General features: G+C 42.0%; 1 protein-coding gene across 1 annotated transcript; it reads left to right on the top strand.

Moving 5' to 3' along the window:
• The first annotated feature begins 6,312 nt into the window (after positions 1-6,312).
• On the top strand, positions 6,313-11,273 carry LOC110488968 (UTP11 small subunit processome component). Its single transcript, XM_021561473.2, has 8 exons — positions 6,313-6,607; positions 6,841-6,902; positions 7,048-7,150; positions 7,533-7,655; positions 7,981-8,074; positions 9,998-10,128; positions 10,399-10,509; positions 10,910-11,273. The coding sequence occupies exons 1-8, from the start codon at positions 6,548-6,550 to the stop codon at positions 10,991-10,993; spliced, it is 768 nt and encodes a 255-aa protein (XP_021417148.2). The 5' UTR covers positions 6,313-6,547; the 3' UTR covers positions 10,994-11,273.
• The last annotated feature ends 10,960 nt before the right edge of the window (positions 11,274-22,233 follow it).

Genomic DNA, 22,233 nt, shown 5'->3' with positions numbered 1-22,233 from the left:
CGACACAGACAATATAGAGCTGGAGGGATTTTCCATGCACCGGCAGAACAGAGAAGCTAAGTCTGGTAAGACGAGGGGTGGTGGTGTGTGTCTTTTTGTCAATAACAGCTGGTGCTGGTGTCTAATATTAAAGAAGTCTCGAGGTATTGCTTGGCTGATAAGCTGTAGCCCACACTATCTACCAAGAGAGTTCTCATCTATATTTTTCGTAGCCATCTATGTACCACCACAGACCGATGCTGGCACTAAGAGTGCACTCAACCAACTCAATAAGGCCATAAGCAAACAAGAAAATGCTCAACCAGAAGCAGCACTCCTAGTGGCCAGGGACTTTAATGCAGACAAACTTAAACCAGTTTTACCTAATTTTTACCAGCATGTCACATGTGCAACCAGAAGAGAAAAAAACTCTAGACCACCTTTACTCCACACACAGAGATGCATACAAAGCTCTCCCCAACCCTCATTTGGCAAATCTGACCATAATTCCATCCTCCTGATTCCTGCTTACAAGCAAAAACTAAAGCAGGAAGTACCAGTGACTCGCTCAATCCGGAAGTGGTCATATGGCGTGGATGCTATGCTACAGGACTGTTTCACTAGCACAGACTGGAATATGTTCCGGGATTCATCCAATGGCATTGAGGAGTATACCACCTCAGTCAACGGCTTCATCAATAAGTGCATCGACAACATCGTCCCCACAGTGACCGTACTGTGGTACTGTGGTACATATCCCAACCAGAAGCCATGGATTACAGGCAACATTCGCATCGAGTTAAAGGATAGAGCTGCCGCTTTCAAGGAGCGGGACACTAATCCGAAAGACTATAAGAAATTCCGCTATGCCCTCAGACGAACCATCAAACAAGCAAAGTGTCAATACAGGATGAAGATTGAATCCTACTACACCGGCTCTGACGCTCGTCGGATGTGGCAGTGCTTGAAACCTATTACGGACTACAAAGAGAAACCCAGACGCGAGCTGCCCAGTGACACATTCCTACCAGATGAGCTAAATGCCTTTTATGCTCGCTTCGAGTCAAGCAACACTGAAGCATGCACGAGAGCACCAGCTGCTCTGGATGACTGTGTGATAACGCTCTCGGTAGCCAATGTGAGCAAGACCTTTAAACAGGTCAACATTCACAAAGCTGCCGGGCCAGATGGATTACCAGGATGTGCACTCAAAGCATGAACGGACCAACTGACAAGTGTCTTCACTGATATTTTCAACCTCTCCCGGACTGAGTCTGTAATACGTACATGTTTCAAGCAGACCACCATAGTCCCTGTGCCCAAGGAAGCGAAGGTAACCTGCCTAAATTAATACCTCCCTGTAGCACTCACGTAGGTAGCCATGAAGTGCTTTGAAAGGCTGGTCATGGCTCACATCAACAGCATCCTCCCGGACACCCTAGACCCACTCCAATTCGCATACCGCCCCAACAGATCCATAGGTGACTTAATCTCAATCACACTCCACACTGCCCTTTCCCACCAGGACAAAAGGAACACCTATGTGAGAATGCTGTCCATTGACTACAGCTCAGCGTTCAACACCATAGTGCCGACGAAGCTCATCACTAAGCTAAGGACCCTGGGACTAAACACCTCCCTCTACAACTGGAATCTGGACTTCCTGACAGGCCGCCCCCAGGTGGTAAGGGTAGGCAACAACACGCCTGCCACCCTGATCCAGAACACTGTGGCCCCTCAGGGATTTGTACTTAGTCCCCCCCTGTCCAACCTGTTCAACCACGACTGCATGGCCGAACACAACTCCAACACCATCATTAAGTTTGCTGATGACACAACAGTGGTAGGCCTGATCACCGACAACGATCAGACAGCCTATTAGGGAGGAGGTCAGAGAACTGGCAGTGTGGTGCCAGGACAACAACCTCTCCTTCAATGTGAGCAAGACAAAGGAGCTGATCCTGGACTACAGGGAAAGGCGGGCCAAACAGGCCCCCATTAACATCAACAGAGCTGTATTGGAGCGGGTCGAGAGTTTCAAGTTCCTTGGTGTCCGCATCACCAATGATTTATTATGGTCCAAACACACCAAGACAGTCGTGAAGACAGCACGACAAAACCTTTTCCCCCTCAGGAGACTGAAAAGATTTGGCATGGGTCCCCACATCCTCAAAAAGTTATACAGCTGCACCATCGAAAGCATCCTGACCAGTTGCATCACCGCCTGGTTTGGCAACTGCTCGGCATCTGACCGTAAGGCGCTACAGAGGGTAATGCGTACGGCCCAGTACATCACTGGAGCCAAGTTTCCTGCAATCCAGGACCTATATAATTGGCGGTCATAGAAAAGTCATAGACTGTTTTCTCTGCTACCACACGGCAAGAGGTACCGGAGTGCCAAGTCTAGGACCAAAAGGCTCCTTAACAGCTTCTACTCCCAAGCCATAAGACTACTGAACAATTATTCAAATGGCCACAGGACTATTACATTGCCCCCCACCTCCATTTATTTTGTACACTGCTGCTACTCGCTGTTTATTATCTATGCAAAGTCACTTCACCCCTACCTACATGTACAAATTACCTCTAACCTGTACCCCCGCACACTGACTTGGTACTGGTACCCCCTGTATAAAGTCTCGTTATTGTTATGTTATTGTGTTACTTTTTATTATTTTTTACTTTAGTTTATTTGGTAAATATTTTCCTAAGTCTTCTTGAACTGCACTGTTGGATAAATCTAGTTAGGGATAGGCGGGACGCAAATGTCTCAACTGGCCAATTGCCAGGGAAAATGCAGAGCGCCAGATTAAAATAAAATACTATAAAATTCAAACTTTCATTAAATCACACATGTAAGATACTCAATTAAAGCTACACTCGTTGTGAATCCAACCATCCTGTCAGATTTTAAACATGCTTTTCGGCGAAAGCATAAGAAGCTATTATCTGATGATAGCACCAGCAGTAAACAAAGGGGTTAGCATATTTCAACCCTGCAGGCGCTACACAAAACGCTGAAATAAAATATAAAACATGCATTACCTTTGACGAGCTTCTTTTGTTGGCACTCCAATATGTCCCATAAACATCACAATTGGTACTTTTGTTTGATTAAGGGCTTGTCAGTAAGCATTTCACGGTAAGGTCTACACTTGTTGTATTCGGCGCCTGTGACAAATAAAGTTTGATTTGATTTGATCTGCCACCATAAGGGTATTTCGAAATCCCTGACCCTTGGCGAATGCTCTTGTCCTCCCACTCTAGGATCCACTTGTTATGACTCAGAATCTTCATTCTACTATTTACCCCTTACAATAATTCAACAGGCATTTGGGCTTGTAGTGCTGATTAGTTTAAATCTACGCAGACATTATTTAACCCGTAAATCCTAAAGTGCTGTCTGTGTTTTGGTAATTAGACTCATGTTAGTGGACTAGCATATCACAGTGGCCCCGAGGCAGACCCCAAACAGTAGGGTCATTAGAGATGAAAATGAAAAACAAGTGAGTGACATAAAGTGGAAACACTGAACCCATTCAGTGGTTTCTTCATCACCCGCAGAATATTCTGCTCGCTGGGCAAATCTCACACATATTAAACACATTCTTTGTGGTCATGTGGTCATGGGGGATAGAGCACAGAGAGTGCAAACCCAGAAAAAAATATGGTTTGTGGAATAGTGGAATATCCCTCTTCCTTCTTGAGCTTTTTCCATAGCATTCCCAAAGTGAGATTCTACATGTGATTAGGGATTAGGGATCTGGTGCCACTGTGGCTTTGCCTGGTCTCTCCTTGGATTATTGTATCAGGAAGTGGAGCGAGAGAGAGCGATGTTCCCCAAGGAGGTGTTGTACCCCCTTACCCCCATGTCACTGAGGAGAAGAGCATGCTTTCGATGCCCATGACAGTATATGTAATGTATTAATAATAACTATTTTTGTGCGAGAGAGATGGGGAGTGTGTAATTTCCGACATGGTTATGGTTCATGCACTGTGGCCCCACATGTTTGGACACACCTACTCATTATAGGGTTTTTCTTTATTTTTTTTATTATTTTCTACATTGTAGAATAATAGTGAAGACATCAAAACTATCAAATAACACTTATGGAATCATGTAGTAACCAAAAAAAGTGTTAAACAAATCAAAATATATTTTATATTTGAGATTCTTCAAAGTAGCCACCCTTTGCCTTGATGGCAATTTGCACACTCTTGACATTCTCTCAACCAGCTTCATGAGGTAGTCACCTGGAATGCATTTCAATTAACAGGTGTGCCTTGTTAAATGTTAATTTGTGGAATTTCTTTGCTTCTTAATGCATTTGAGCCAATCAGTTGTGTTGTGACAAGGTAGGGGTGATATACAAAATCAACTGTTCAGAGGCCTGCGTGAATCAGGCCTTCATGGTCGAATTGCTGCAAAGAAACCATTACCAAAGGATACCAATAAGAAGAAGAGACTTGCTTGGGCCAAGAAACACAAGCAATGGACATTAGTCTGGTGGAAATCTGTTCTTTGGTCTGATGAGTCCAAATTTGAGATTTTTGGTTCCAACCGCTGTGTCTTTGTGAGATGCAGAGTAGGTGAACAGATGAACTCCTCATGTGTGGTTCCCACCGGGAAGCATGGAGGAGGAGGTTCATTGGTGTGGGGATTCTTTGCTGGTGACACTGTCTGTGATTTATTTAGAATTCAAGGCTCACTTAACCAGCATGGCTACCACAGTATTCCGCAGCGATTTTGTCTCACCAGGGGTGATGGTCGAAGGAATGAGCGTTACACCAAGGCCTGTACTCTGGAGCGGGATCAATTTGGAGGTGAAGGGTCAGTCATGGTCTGGGGCGGTGTGTCACAGCATCATCAGACTGAGCTTGTTGTCATTGCAGGCAATCTCAACGCTGTGCTTTACAGGGAAGACATCCTCCTCCCTCATGTGGTACCCTTCCTGCAGGCTCATCTTGACATGACCCTCCAGCATGACAATGCCACCAGCCATACTGCTCGTTCTGTGCATGATTTCCTGCAAGACAGGAATATCAGTGTTCTGCCATGATCCGATTGTGAGGACTAGGGCCATTCCCCCCAGAAATGTCCGGGAACTTGCAGGTGCCTTGGTGGAAGAGTGGGGTAACATCTCACAGCAAGAACTGGCAAATCTGGTGTAGTCCATGAGGAGGAGATGCACTGAGGTACTTAATGCAGCTGGTGGCCACACCAGATACTGACGGTTACTTTTGATTTTGACCCCGCCTTTGTTCAGGGGTACATTATTCATTTTCTAGTCACATGTCTGTGGAACTTGTTCAGTTTATGTCTCAGTTGTTGAATTTTGTTATGTTCATCCAAATATTTACACAAGTTCGCTGAAAGTAAGCGCAGTTGACAGTGAGAGGACGTTTCTTTTTTTGCTGAGTTTATTATCTGTTTGTGTTAATCAACTTCTTTGGCAAAAGCAGGTCTTCATTACGGTGACTTAAGTAATTTGGAGCATCAAAACTGTGGCCAAGACATATAAACTGACTAGCGCAGTGACCTGGGTTTGTTACGGAGCTTTTCCTGGTTCCAAGCTTGGCATTTTGCAGCATGCGACAGAACAGACCAGACTGGACGATCCCAGTTTTGGATGCTGATGATTTAAAAAGTCCATATAAAGCTAATGTGGTGATGTGTGCTCAGTGTCTCTGTAGCAGGATGTTGGCATCTGCCTTGGTCTGCTTGAAGAAAGATTGCCAAAGTTGATATTTTAAAGCCACAGTAAAACTTTTAACGGAAAACTTTCAACACAGTAAAGGATTTACTGGGCTGAATGGCTAATTTGGTTGTCTTATCGCTGATTTTTAATTTGATTATCCTCACAACAACGAAAGTTAAAGCTACTTTTTAAATTCACGCTGAAAAATGACATTAATAACAATATATAATAATAGCATTAAAATAGATATTTTAAGCCCCTCAGTTTAGTGAGCATATTCTGCTGAGTACTAGAAGGTAGTCCTTAGGACCAAGGGGTTAGTTATATCATCTGTATTCGGACATTCATTATCAGAAAGATGACACGTACAGGAGGAGCCTGACTCATCGTCATACCCAAATACCTATCACATAGTACCTTCAACATCAGTGCAGGAGTGCCTGGTTAATTTTCAAAATGTGTGTAACAGTGCCACCTACTGTTTAATTGCGAATATTGCAACCACCACATCTGATAATTTCAACAAAAGTTTGATGTTGTCTATTTTGTTGATATGAATAATGACACTAACGGAAATTCGAAACATATATTAATATTTTGTCATCACTCGTTTCACCCACCATAACATCAAGAGAGCTCACCATAATATCATTGGTTTGATTTGTACTACATATAGTTGCCAGCGAAGAGCGAAGAAATAGCGAATCTCCTTAAATGAAAAGTGAAGTAGCGCTTCCTGTATACCCACGTGTTTTACTAAGGGAGAATTTTGAGGCATTTGCATCTTGGCTTTGTAGTTAGTCAGACAGTTGCTTGTTTTAGGAAGAACTGTCTACTTTATAGATTCTTTTACTTTGAAAATCGGAAATATGTCGTCGTTTAGAAAGGCATTGAAATCCCAACAAAAAAATCACAAAGAAAGATCCCAGGTAAGGATGAGATAGTTGTTACGTTAGCTAGCTACTATCGCTAGCTAGCTAACGCGTTAACTTTCCATGTAGCAATGCTATTGTTTGTACAGCTACCAACGTGTAAAGTATTGATTGGTGGTTGTTGACATGTAGCATTATGTTGCTAACTATTTAATGACAATGTGAATTTGGTTCCTGTTGCCTACTGTAATAACTAACGTTAACTAATCATCTTTAATTTTGTGTCACAGCCTGTTTTCAGAAAACATCTGGGACATCTTGAAAAGAAAAAGGATTACAAACTTCGCGCGGAGTAAGTCAATCTAATTCATGCTTATTCTAGTAACACATTCACCTTTGCTGAACTGTCACATGAGCCACACAGCTAGATATGTGTGGTCCATGTACAGATTTGATTTGGTTGCTGATCTTTATATGCTTTGTTTCGACCTTTTCAGTGACTACCACAAGAAACAGAACACCCTTGCTGCTTTGCATAAAAAAACCTTGGACAAAAACCCTGATGAGTTCTATTTTAAGATGGTCAGCTCTCAGCTTAAGGTAAGTCATCACTCGTTGGATGTTGCTTAGCCTGGTCCCAGATTTGTGCTGTCTTGTCAACTGCTCTGGTCATTGTCAAGCCAAACACAATGGAGTAAGACCTCAAAGATCTGGGACCAGGTTGTACAGGAGTAGTCTGGTCCCAGATCTGCTCATTGTCAGGTGTGATAATCAGTTGGCATGATGGCACAAACAGACTGGCACTCGGGCTAATACAATAGCTAGCTTATACGGTCATTTCATGTTTGACGGTCTTACCATGTCCATATTTCATCCTCACTGGTATAAGAATGAAAGTAAAACATGATAGATTAATGGCTGTGCCATTTCTGCAGTCTGATAATAAAATAACCTCATCTCCGGTCCTCTTGTGTTCTGAAAGGATGGAGTGCATGTGGCAAATAAGGCTAAAGGAACGGAGGAGGAGAATACAGAGGAACAGAGGAAGGTGATGAGGACGCAGGATATCAGATATGTAGAGATGAAGAGAGTGGCTGAGGGCAAGGTAAGAGCTCAGTGTGGTGCCTTTTTAAACTTGAATAAACTCTTCCTTGTGTTCTTGAATGAACTTATTTCATTTTAGCTGTATGATTAGATAAATGAATGGGCTGTGAATATGTACAGTGTGAAATTGTGAGGTGAACCTATGCCAGTCAGCACAAATAAGAGCCTATGAAAAGCAATTGAACAACATCAACTGTTAATTTATCCCATGGAGTGCAACGTGCAGACTGTTGCTTTCTTGTTATCACTCTGTTAAATCACTGAAGTTGTCAATGGTGGTATACAGTGGTGAGAGTGCAGGCTTAAGTGTTTTGAATTGCCCTCAGAAAATTGAGAGGTTGAAATCAGAACTCCATCTCCTGGACGCTGACGGCAAACAGAAAAACGGGCACACCTTCTACTTGGACTCAAAGCAAGAAGGTAGAGGAATACATTAATGCAAACACCAAGCAAAGTACAGTTGAAGTTGGAAGTTTACATACAACTTAGCCAAATACATTTATACTCAGTTTTTCACAATTCCTGACATTTTAACCCTAGTAAAAATTCCCTGTCTTAGGTCAGTTAGGCTCACCACTTTATTTTAAGAATGTGAAATGTCAGAATAATAGTAGTGTTTTATTTCTTTCATCACATTCCCAGTGGGTCAGAAGTTTACATACACTAAATTAGTATTTGGTAGCATTGCCTTTAAATTGTTTAACTTGTTTAACTTTTTGGTAAGCCTTTCAAAAGCTTCTCACAATACGTTGGGTGATTTTCAGCCCATTCCTCCTGACAGAGCTGGTGTAACTGATTCAGGTTTGTAGGTCTCCTTGCTCGCACACGCTTTTTCAGATCTGCCCACAAATGTTCTATAGGATTGAGGTCAGGGCTTTGTGATGGCCACTCCAATACCTAGACTGTGTTGTCCTTAAGCCATTTTGCCACAAATTTGGAAGTATGCTTGGGGTCATGGTTAATTTGGAAGACCCATTTGTGACTAAGCTTTAACTTCCTGACTGACATCTTGAGATGTTGAGATGTTGCTTCAATATTGTCCTCCCTCATGGTGCCATCTATTTTGTGAAGTGCACCAGTCCCTCCTGCAGCAAAGCACCCCCACAACATGATGCTGCCACCCTGTGCTTCACGGTTGGGATAATGTTCTTCAGCTTGCAAGCCTCCCCCTTTTCCCTCCAAACATAACGATGGTCATTATGGCCAAACAGTTCTATTTTTGTTTCAACAGACTAGAGGACATTTCTCCAAAGAGTACGATCTTTGTCCCCATGTCTAGTTGCAAACCGTAGTCTGACTTTTTTAATGCCGGGTTTTGCACAGTGGCTTCTTCCTTGCTGAGCAGCCTTTCAGGTTATGTCGATATAGGACTCGTTTAACTGTGGATATATATACTTTTGTACCTGTTTCCTCCAGCATCTTCACACGGTCCTTTGCTCTTCTGGGATTGATTTGCACTTTTCACACCAAAGTATGTTCATCTTTAGGAGACAGAACGTGTCTCCTTCCTGAGCGGTATGACGGCTGCGTGGTCCCATGGTGTTTCTACTTGCATACTATTGTTTGTACAGGTGAATGTGGTACCTTCAGGCATTTGGACATTTCTCCCAAGGATGAACTAGACTTGTGGAGGTCCATCATTTTTTTTTCTGGGGTCTTGGCTGATTTCCCCGTAATGTCAAGCAAAGAGGCACTGAGTTTGAAGGTAGGCCTTGAAATACATCCACAGGTACATGTCAAATTGACTCAAATTAGCCTCTAAAGCTTCTAAAGCCATGACATAATTTTCTGGAATTTTCCAAGCTGTTTAACTGCACAGTCAACTTAGTGTATGTGAACTTCTGACACACTGGAATTGTGATACAGTGAAATAATCTGTCTGTAAACAATTGTTGGAAATATTACGTGTGTCATGCACAAAGTAGATGTCCTAACCGAGTTGCCAAAACTATAGTTTAACAAGAAATTTGTGGAGTTGTTGAAAGACGAGTGTATGTAAGCTTCTGACTTCAACTGTATATACACACTGGCCAGTGTTATTTTGTAGTATTGTGTTGGATATTTCATACAGATGGCCATTAACTCCCACTTTCATCATACGTACAGATGTTCTTCTTGTACACCTAGGAATCAGGGCCCATATTAATGAAGTGTCTAAGAATAGGAGAGCTGATCTAGGATCAGGTAGCTCCGATAAACATGACATGTCCCCGGGAATCTTTAGAACATTGCTCAGAGATGAAATGAGATGGGTGAATCTTTCCTTTAACTGAAGACTGTTTTTAAAGACCATCTGAAACTGACAGAGGCCCTCATATCTCCTGGTTTTGTGTTCCACTACAGTAGCAGACTTTGACCTGGCCAGCCACCTGGATACAGCTCCTGAGCTGGTGGATAGAGTGTACAACCGGCCCACCCTCCATACGCTGGAGAGCCAGACCATCCAGGGTGCCGTGGAGCCTCTCGTGATAAAGGTCAGTCGGGACTGCCCCCGTGTATCCTGATAGCCACACTGATCCTCAGCAATGGGTGCATTCGTTTTAGCTCGCCCAGGGCACCGGGTGGGTCGATTTTGCAACAAAAAAAAAAAGACCGTTCCAGTCTCTCATTTTAAGGCCTTTTGTTAGCATAAACTCACAAGATTTCTCATATTTCTCAATTATGGTGTGTGTGGTTATTCAACTCTCCACAGAGTATTTCTCTGTTGCATGTGTTGATGGTTGCGTATGTTTTCCTCTCTGCAGAAGTTGGCCAGACAGAGGAAGCACCAGTACAAGATCTTGTCCCAGCGGATTGACCGGGAGAAGAAGATGTTTGTCATTGGCCAGAAGATCCAGACACGCAAAGACCTACACGTGAGTAGGAGATGACCGCAAGCCATATAAACTTAATGATTCGTAATGCTTACGACGGTGGTTGGGAAAGACATGGATTTCCCCATGATAGTTGTATTGATGGGGTATTTCTAGGCGCTTCACATGTTAGAAAAGCCAAAGGTACGTTTCCCCCCTCTGGTGGATAAGTTGTACTTAATTCTAGGCTTTTAAATTGTGTTCTGTTCTAATCCATTCGATTCTATCCACTGTCCCAAAGGGGGCATCTACTTCTAGAAAGAACAGCCTGCTTGTTAACTATATAGGAGGTTTCTTTGATCCTCGTTGTGCTTGTGTGTGTCTCCCACAGAATACGATGACACACTAAATGATAGAATGTTCAACAGTATTACCATCTCTGTGGTGTCTCCTCTCTGTCCAGGATAAGAACAAGAAGGTGAAGGTGAGCAAAGAGACGGTCAATGCCTCTGCCGTCTACAAGTTTGAAGCTAAGAGGAAGCGATGAGAAAGGTAAACCTCTTTGAACAGGAAATGCATCATCAACCAGACCTTTCTGTGGCCTGTTATACAATCACCAGTCGGTCTCCATCGGACAGAAATGTGGACTTTGGTTTGCCTAGCGCAATTCATGTGGATATGGACAAGTGAAATGGTACAAGAATACACTCAATTGTTGTTGGAGGCATAGATTTATCTCTATGATTGCAGCACTGCAGGGTTTTTGTACACATTTATCAAAGGATATAAGTTTGATTATTGTATGAATAAATTGTTTTGAGACAGATTCCTAAAGCCTCAATCTTGTCTGTCAAACGTCATCTTTATAGGTTCATGTGAGCGTTTATCAATATCATGCTGTTCAGTTATGCTACCAGTAGATGGCACTAGTGTACTTTATCAATGGAATGTACTGCCAAAATAATGGAAACACTTGAGTAAATAATATTATACGGGATGCAAAGTATATTGAAAGCTAGTGCTTCCACACAGGTGTGGTTCCTGATTTTTGTTAAGCAATTGATGGGATGTTAATCTTAAGTTCATGTAAAAAATACCTGGCAGCCTGTTATTCTGGGCATTATTTTGGCTACGATGGCTATGCCCCCATCCACATTGCACAAGTGGTCACTGAATGGTTTGATGAACACACAAACTATGTAACCCATATGCCATGGCTGCCTCAGTCACCCGTTCTCAACCCAATTGGAACACCTTATGGGAGATTCAGGAGCGGTGCCTGAGACGGCGCTTTCCACCACCATCAACGAAGCACAAAATTATAGAAATTCTTGTTGAAGAGTGGTGTCGTATCCCTCCAATAGAGTTCCAGACACTTGTAGAATCTATGCCAAGGTGCATGGAAGCTGTTATGGCTCGTGATGGCCCAACACCCTATTAAGACACTTTATTTTCGTGTTTCCTTTATTTTGGCAGAGGGTCTAGATGGTAGATTTGAAGTAAGTACAGTTGGGCTTAACTTGCTCAGGACAGCTCAATTCAAGAACATAGTGTGGTTAGTATTTTCTTTGCGTCGTTTAAAGACCAATTATTGTCTACATAACAGTATAAATAAGACTAGTCAGAATTGTCATATGTAAATACAGTACCAGTTGAAAGTTTGGACACTTATTCCAAGGTTTTTCTTTTGAATATTTACTACATTGTAGAATAATAGTGGCGACATCAAAACGATGAAATAACACAATGAATCATGTAGTAACCCAAAAAGTGTTAAACAAATCTAAATATATTTTAGTTTCTTCAAAGTAGCCACCCTTTGCCTTGATGCATTTCAATGAGTACAAATTTGAGATTTTTGGTTCCAACCGCCGTCTCTTTGTGAGACGCAGAGTAGGTGAATGGATGATCTCTGGATGTGTGATTCGCACTGTGAATCATGGAAGAAGAGGTGTGGAGGTGCTTTGCTGGTGACACTGTGATTTATTCAGAATTCAAGGCACACTTAACCAACATGGCTACCACCGCATTCTGCAGCGATATGCCATCCCATCTGGTTTGTGCTTAGTGGCACTATCATTTGTTTTTCAACAGGACAATGACCCAACAAACCTCCAGGCTGTGTAAGGGCTATTTGACCAATAAGAAGAGTGATAGAGTGCTGCATCAGATGAACTGGCCTTCACAATCACCCGACCTCAACCCAATTGAGATGGTTAGGGATGAGTTGGACCGCGAGTGAAGGAAATGCAGCCAACAAGTGCTCAGCATATGTGGAATCTCCTTCCAAGACTGTTGGGTAAAGCATTCCAGGGGAAGCTGGTTGAGAGAATGCCAAGAGTGTGCAACGCTGTCATCAAGTCATGGGTGGCTACTTTGAAGAATCTCAAGTATAAAATATATTTTGATTTGTTACTTTTTTCACTATTATTCTGCAATGTACAAAATAGTAAAACCAAAAAAAAAAAAAAAAACCTTGAATGAGTAGGTGTGTCCAAACTTTTGACTGGTCCAGTTTTTATAGCTGCCATTATACATATATTATACATACATATATTATTATTGCCCCTTTACACTTCAGCTCCACTATAAACGTTGCTTTGCCATCAGCGTCGCGTCAATGTGACGTTCTACCGGCTACACAGAGCATGTTGTTTTGAAAGCGGAGAGGAGCAGAGGGGAAGAGCCTCTTTATTCTATCTTCCCTTACTGTACTGTACCAAATTCATCGATTATGCGTAAGGACAATAGCTTTGTTCCGTTTTTTTTGTTGTAAATATTCATTAAAATATTGCTAGTGGTTGTACTAAAGGATCCTCTACTTTCAGAAGTTGCTTTTTACATTGTGAACCTAGCTAGTCAATGCAACTAGCTACAGTGTCTTCAGAAAGTATTCACACACCTTTTCCACATTTTGTTGTTTTACAGCCTGTTTTTTTTAAATCATTGAATGTGGAAACTTTTATGGCAACCCTAAATAGGAGTAAATATTTGCATCACATAAGTTGCATGGGCTCAAACAGTGTTTAACGTCCTTTTTGAATTAGTACCTGATCTCTGTACCCCACACATACAATTATCTTTAAGGTCCCTCAGTTGAGCAGAGAATTTCATACACAGATTCATCCACAGATTTTCCAGTGCCTCGCAAAGAACGGCACCTATAGGTAGATGGGTAATAAAAAAAAAAATTAAAAGCAGATCAATACACCCAGTCACTACAAAAATAGAGGCGTCCCTCCTAACGCCGTTGCCGGAGAGGAAGGAAACAGCTCAAGAATTTCACCATGAGGCCAATGGTGACTTTAAAACAGTGACAGATTAATGGCTGTGACAGTCGAAAACTTACCCCACAATACTAATTTAATCGACAGTGAAAAGAAGGAAGCCGGTAGAGAATAAAAAAATATTCCACAACATGCATCCTGTTTTAAACAAGGCAATACAATAATTCTGCAAACAATGTGGCAAAGCAATTCACTTTTTGTACTAGCAATCAAGTACGACACATTACCCAGATCGAATGAACATGTGTGTCAGCCATCGAGAATTGAACCTCAGCGATTCTTGAGCTTGGACACTGCCATTGGATGTGGCACAACGCGAGCACAAGTGAAGCAGCTTTCATTGATTTCAATGGAAGCGTTTACTCAACGTCTGACGGCTGATGACAACGCCGGACACCCGATGGCCATAGTGTAGCAGGGCCGTTAATCTCAATAACTGGTTGGGACCAAAAGGCTCCTGAACAGCTTCTACCTCCAAGCCATAACATTGCTGAAAAGTAAATCAAATGACTACCCGGAATATTGCCGTTGGCTCTCTTGTACCGGCTCTTTGCACACTCACTGGACTATACCTACACACTCACATACTACACTGGCACTCTAACACACAAATACACACACATATAGAATACACACGCTCACACACGCACACATGCTTATTGACGCCACTCCCTCAGACACACTTTCACACTTCCCATACGCTGCTGCTGCTACTCTGTATATTATCTATCCTGATTGCCCGATTGCCACTTTTAACCCTACTGTTACAAACCGGCTATTAGCCCGTAACCAAGAGGGAGAAAACACGGAGATAATGAAATGACAAACATTTTTATTAAATAAAGTCAACTATATACAAGTAACAATGGTGTGTGGATTGTAAGTGAGTGGATGCTTGCATAGGTGGTGATAATGAGGGGTGTTGAAACGCTCCAAAACAAATCATCACAAAGAAACCCCAAATGCCACAATGAAAGAAAAAAAAAACAGTGTGTCTGCGTGGAGAGAGTTTTCTCAATGTATGTGGGAAAGGTGTATATATCCCTGGGTCGAACCCGAGCCCAGGTGTGTTTCATTTCGCTGACGATCCGCCCACCGACATCCTATGATGGAAAACAAAAGCAAAGAGAGAATTTCGGCAGACAGAGTGGGAGGGTCGTCACACTACCTACATGTACATATTACCTCATTTACTGTACCTCAACTACCTCGTACCCCTGCACATTGACTCGGTAATGGTACTCCTTGTATATAGTATTGTTATTTTATTGTGTTACAATTTCCTGTTCCAGTTTTTTTGCAAATGTAACTGCATTGTTGGGAATGGGGCTCGTAGAGTAAGCATTTCCCAGTAAAGTCTACACCTGTTGTGGTGAGCGCACGTGACAAATAAAACATGTGATTTGATTCCTTTTCTCACATCCCTGTGGAGGAATTTCTGACCACTCTTCCATGTAGAACTGCTTTAACTAGACTTTGTCTAGGCCATTCCAGAATACTGAATGTGTCGCTTTTCAGACATTCTGATGTAGACCTGCATTCCACAGTAAGAACCAAAAAACACAGGTCTACATGAGAATGGCTGAAAAGTAACACATTTAAAGTTCTGGAATGGCCTAGTCAAGATCCAGACCTAAACCTGATTGAGATGTTGTGGCAGGACCTGAAATGTACTGTTGATGCTCAAAAACTCACAAATGTCACTGAGTTAAAGGAGTACTATATGGAAGAGTGGGAAAAAATTCCTCCACAGTGATGTGAGAGATTCATCAACAACCACAGGAAGCGTTTGGTTGCAGTCACTGGCACAACCCGTTATTGAGTGTAAGCGGTCAATTACTTTTTCACGCATTGTGTGTTGCATAACTTTGTTTATTAAATACATTTAAAAAAAGTGTTACTATGTTTTGTTATTTGTTCACTCAGGTTCCCTTTCTCTAATATTAGGTTTTGGTTTTGGTTCAGCGTCCAAAATATGAAAAACGTGGAGCTATTCAGATCACTTTCCTAATATTGAGTTGCACCCCCACCCCCTTTCACCCTCAGAACAGCCTCAATTTGTCAGGGCGTGGACTTACAAGGCGTCGGAAGCATTCCACAGGGATCCTGGCCCGTGTTGACTCCAATGCTTCCCACAGTTGTGTCAAGTTGGCTGGATGTCCTTTGTGTGGTTAATCAATCTTGATACAACCAACGGGAAACTGTTGAGTGTGAAAAACCCAGCAGCGTTGCAGTTCTTGACACAAACCAGTGCACCTGGCACCATACAAAAGGCACTTAGATATTTTGTCGTGCCCATTCACCCTCTGAATGGCGCACATACACAATCCATGTCTCAAGGCTTAAAAATCATTCTTAAACCTGTCTCCTCCCCTTCATCTACATTGATTGAAGTGCTTTTAACAAGTGACACCAATAAGGGATCATAGCTTTCATCTGGTCAGTCTACGTCATGGAAAGAGTAGGTGTTGCTTTGTGAACTCAGTGTATCTATTGAAAGTTGTAAACACAATTTCTGAAGGAAAGTTTCCATAATCAGATTTATTCTGCCAATTTACTCAGCTCTGCCTACTCGACTCAATACAAACTTTACCTCCTTTGATCTCATTACCAAGTTCTCATATTTTCCCTCTCATTTGTTTTTTTTATGTCCAACAACTTTGGTCTGGGATCAGGTGACAACTGTACCCACAGCTGACTTCCAGGCGAAAGTCACAAGAGTCATAGCCTTACTGTATCAAGAATTCAAATCGACTCAAAGGAAAACATCCCACTCTAGATGTACACACCTTTGTGCGTGTTTGTATGTACTGTGAACGTGTATGGGTTTGTGTGTTCATCAGGAAAGGAGCTGCAAGAGATTTGCGGTGTGTTTGCGAGAGAGCCGATCTCTGTGTGTGTGTGAGCTCTCTCACACACAGAAGATTGCAGGCCCTGAGCCCAGATCACTCTGAGTCAGGCTTGATTGATCACTGTGGTGGCAGCAGCTTCATAAACAAGCCCCATCCATCAGCTTCTCCTGGGACCCACGGGAGGACGGAGGGAGCCCTGCACAAATGTCACCCGGCCTGGGGGGTGGAGGACTGAGCTTGGGCCTGGCTGTTGCGGTGCTGACCAGAGCAAAGGCGAGACAGTTGTTAAGGAGAGGCCAAAAGGAAATGGAGAGTGATGTTTTAGTTTAGGCCTCACACAAAGCAGCTCCAATTCTTTTGACTCTGAGACTGGCTTAATATGGACACCATAGCCTTAACACAACTCAACATTGTCTTAATACGGACACCATAGCCTTAATATGGACACCATAGCCTTAACACAACTCAACATAGCCTTAATATGGACAGCATAGCCTTAACACAACTCAACATAGCCTTAATATGGACACCATAGCCTTAACACAACTCAACATAGTCTTAATATGGACACCATAGCCTTAACACAACTCAACATAGTCTTAATATGGACACCATAGCCTTAACACAACTCAACATAGCCTTAACACAACTCAACATAGTCTTAATATGGACACCATAGCCTTAACACAACTCAACATAGTCTTAATATGGACACCATAGCCTTAACACAACTCAACATAGCCTTAACACAACTCAACATAGTCTTAATATGGACACCATAGCCTTAACACAACTCAACATAGCCTTAATATGGACACCATAGCCTTAACACAACTCAACATAGTCTTAATATGGACACCATAGCCTTAACACAACTCAACATAGCCTTAATATGGACACCATAGCCTTAACACAACTCAACATAGCCTTAACACAACTCACCATAGTCTTAATATGGACACCATAGCCTTAACACAACTCAACATAGTCTTAATATGGACACCGTAGCCTTAACACAACTCAACATAGCCTTAATATGGACACCATAGCCTTAACACAACTCAACATAGCCTTAACACAACTCAACATAGCCTTAATATGGACACCATAGCCTTAATATGGACACCATAGCCTTAACACAACTCAACATAGCCTTAATATGGACACCAAAGCCTTAACACAACTCAACACAGCCTTAATATGGACACCATAGCCTTAACACAACTCAACATAGCCTTAATATGGACACCAAAGCCTTAACACAACTCAACATAGCCTTAATATGGACACCATAGCCTTAACACAACTCAACATAGTCTTAATATGGACACCATAGCCTTAATATGGACACCATAGCCTTAACACAACTCAACATAGTCTTAATATGGACACCAAAGCCTTAACACAACTCAACATAGCCTTAACACAACTCAACATAGCCTTAACACAACTCAACATAGCCTTAATATGGACACCATAGCCTTAACACAACTCAACATAGTCTTAATATGGACACCATAGCCTTAATATGGACACCATAGCCTTAACACAACTCAACATAGTCTTAATATGGACACCATAGCCTTAACACAACTCAACATAGTCTTAATATGGACACCAAAGCCTTAACACAACTCAACATAGCCTTAACACAACTCAACATAGTCTTAATATGGACACCATAGCCTTAATATGGACACCATAGCCTTAATATGGACACCATAGCCTTAACACAACTCAACATAGCCTTAATATGGACACCATAGCCTTAACACAACTCAACATAGTCTTAATATGGACACCATAGCCTTAATATGGACACCATAGCCTTAACACAACTCAACATAGTCTTAATATGGACACCAAAGCCTTAACACAACTCAACATAGCCTTAACACAACTCAACATAGCCTTAACACAACTCAACATAGCCTTAATATGGACACCATAGCCTTAACACAACTCAACATAGTCTTAATATGGACACCATAGCCTTAATATGGACACCATAGCCTTAATATGGACACCATAGCCTTAACACAACTCAACATAGTCTTAATATGGACACCATAGCCTTAACACAACTCAACATAGTCTTAATATGGACACCAAAGCCTTAACACAACTCAACATAGCCTTAACACAACTCAACATAGTCTTAATATGGACACCATAGCCTTAATATGGACACCATAGCCTTAATATGGACACCATAGCCTTAATACGGACACCATAGCCTTAACACAACTCAACATAGTCTTAATATGGACACCATAGCCTTAACACAACTCAATATAGTCTTAATATGGACACCATAGCCTTAACACAACTCAACATAGTCTTAATATGGACACCATATCCTTAATATGGACACCATAGCCTTAACACAACTCAACATAGCCTTAATATGGACACCAAAGCCTTAACACAACTCAACACAGCCTTAATATGGACACCATAGCCTTAACACAACTCAACATAGCCTTAATATGGACACCATAGCCTTAACACAACTCAACATAGCCTTAATATGGACACCAAAGCCTTAACACAACTCAACATAGCCTTAATATGGACACCATAGCCTTAACACAACTCAACATAGTCTTAATATGGACACCATAGCCTTAATATGGACACCATAGCCTTAACACAACTCAACATAGCCTTAATATGGACACCATAGCCTTAACACAACTCAACATAGTCTTAATATGGACACCATAGCCTTAATATGGACACCATAGCCTTAACACAACTCAACATAGTCTTAATATGGACACCAAAGCCTTAACACAACTCAACATAGCCTTAACACAACTCAACATAGCCTTAACACAACTCAACATAGCCTTAATATGGACACCATAGCCTTAACACAACTCAACATAGTCTTAATATGGACACCAAAGCCTTAACACAACTCAACATAGCCTTAACACAACTCAACATAGCCTTAACACAACTCAACATAGTCTTAATATGGACACCATAGCCTTAATATGGACACCATAGCCTTAATATGGACACCATAGCCTTAACACAACTCAACATAGTCTTAATATGGACACCATAGCCTTAACACAACTCAACATAGTCTTAATATGGACACCAAAGCCTTAACACAACTCAACATAGCCTTAACACAACTCAACATAGTCTTAATATGGACACCATAGCCTTAATATGGACACCATAGCCTTAACACAACTCAACATAGTCTTAATATGGACACCATAGCCTTAACACAACTCAACATAGTCTTAATATGGACACCATAGCCTTAACACAACTCAACATAGTCTTAATATGGACACCATATCCTTAATATGGCCACCATAGCCTTAATATGGACACCATAGCCTTAACACAACATAGTCTTAATATGGACACCATATCCTTAATATGGACACCATAGCCTTAATATGGACACCATAGCCTTAACACAACTCAACATAGTCTTAATATGGACACCATAGCCTTAACACAACTCAACATAGTCTTAATATGGACACCATAGCCTTAACACAACTCAACATAGTCTTAATATGGACACCATATCCTTAATATGGACACCATAGCCTTAATATGGACACCATAGCCTTAACACAACTCAACATAGTCTTAATATGGACACCATATCCTTAATATGGACACCATAGCCTTAATATGGACACCATAGCCTTAACACAACTCAACATAGCCTTAATATGGACACCATAGCCTTAACACAACTCAACATAGTCTTAATATGGACACCAAAGCCTTAACACAACTCAACATAGCCTTAACACAACTCAACATAGCCTTAACACAACTCAACATAGTCTTAATATGGACACCATAGCCTTAATATGGACACCATAGCCTTAATATGGACACCATAGCCTTAACACAACTCAACATAGTCTTAATATGGACACCATAGCCTTAACACAACTCAACATAGTCTTAATATGGACACCAAAGCCTTAACACAACTCAACATAGCCTTAACACAACTCAACATAGTCTTAATATGGACACCATAGCCTTAATATGGACACCATAGCCTTAACACAACTCAACATAGTCTTAATATGGACACCATAGCCTTAACACAACTCAACATAGTCTTAATATGGACACCATAGCCTTAACACAACTCAACATAGTCTTAATATGGACACCATAGCCTTAACACAACTCAACATAGTCTTAATATGGACACCATAGCCTTAACACAACTCAACATAGTCTTAATATGGACACCATATCCTTAATATGGACACCATAGCCTTAATATGGACACCATAGCCTTAACACAACTCAACATAGTCTTAATATGGACACCATATCCTTAATATGGACACCATAGCCTTAATATGGACACCATAGCCTTAACACAACTCAACATAGTCTTAATATGGACACCATAGCCTTAACACAACTCAACATAGCCTTAATATGGACACCATAGCCTTAACACAACTCAACAGTCAAAATAGGTCAAACTTTTCAAAATTAAACCAGACCGATGGAATACTTTGGTTCCACAAATACTAAATAAGAAGTGTTGCCTTCTGGCTAGATTTGGACATTTTCCTGGGCAATATTTAATAATATTCAAGATTATCAAAATAAGTCAAGGTGCTGTAGCGCACTTTGACCCACTAGCACACACACAGCCATAGAGCTGCTTAACATGAATCCTTGTGTGGCACTTCAATATTGATCCTCTGTGCATGAGTCCTGTTCTACCTGGTGGCGGCGTGACTGACTTCCCTCCCCCTCCCTCTTTCTCTCTCTCTCCCTACTCACTCGCCATTTATCGGTCTTTTCCTCTCCCTCCCTACTCTCTCTTTTCCTCCCTACTCCATCCCTCTCTCCTTCCTCTCACCCTACCCCTTTCTCTCTGCGTCACATGACCAGAGGAGTGCGTTCGTCAGGACCTTCAGGTCCAGGACCAGGGGCGGTGAGAGTGGTGGTAGGAGGGGGCGGCATGGGCCACAGCGGTCACACCGCTGTGTGCGCAGTTCCGGGACCCCTCTGTCCCTCTGTCCGGCCGCAACAGACAGTCCACTGTTCCCCCTGAAGCCCGCCTTTCATTCACCCAGAGCCTGGAGAGGGGAGGCTGGGGTGGGTTGGCGGGGTAGCAGAGCGGGCGGTGGGTGGAGGGTGATCCTCCGATTTGAAAGATATTGACGTAACATTCCTCTTTCTCTGCATTGTTTGGTAGTTTGAGCACTTTTTGCCGACATGCACAGGGCATCCTGTGTGCCCCCCACTCTGATACCCCGGAGGTTTGTTAAGGTCTTGCATGTCACCAGCTATAAGAGGGGGTGAGGAATGGGGTGGGGGTGTGCCCTATGTCATTTAGACAGCTGCAGGGCATGACACTGACTCTGAACTGTTTTAGGAGCATGAAAGTGCAGCCTGGTTAGAAGTGGAAGAGCGACGCAACAAGTCTATTCACAGCTCTATATAACGTTGTTTCTGGTATATTGCACTTCAATATGTTTGTATGTAGGCCTACTGTATACCAGTTTAATATGTTTGTATGTAGGTCTACTGTATACCAGTTTAATATGTTTGTATGTAGGTCTACTGTATACCAGTTTAATATGTTTGTATGTAGGTCTACTGTATACCAGTTTAATATGTTTGTA

The sequence above is a fragment of the Oncorhynchus mykiss genome, chromosome 2 (genome assembly GCF_013265735.2).
Source record: "Oncorhynchus mykiss isolate Arlee chromosome 2, USDA_OmykA_1.1, whole genome shotgun sequence".
Taxonomy (NCBI): domain Eukaryota; kingdom Metazoa; phylum Chordata; class Actinopteri; order Salmoniformes; family Salmonidae; genus Oncorhynchus; species Oncorhynchus mykiss.
This window is presented reverse-complemented; position numbering and strand designations above follow the sequence as displayed.

Excerpts from the sequence above, each read along its gene's own strand:
- LOC110488968 (XM_021561473.2), top strand. The coding sequence starts at position 6,548 with ATGTCGTCGTTTAGAAAGGCATTGAAATCCCAACAAAAAAATCACAAA. Across the intron at positions 6,608-6,840 it reads ATCACAAAGAAAGATCCCAG|CCTGTTTTCAGAAAACATCT; the intron begins GTAAGGATGAGA and ends TTTGTGTCACAG. Across the intron at positions 10,129-10,398 it reads TGGAGCCTCTCGTGATAAAG|AAGTTGGCCAGACAGAGGAA; the intron begins GTCAGTCGGGAC and ends TCCTCTCTGCAG.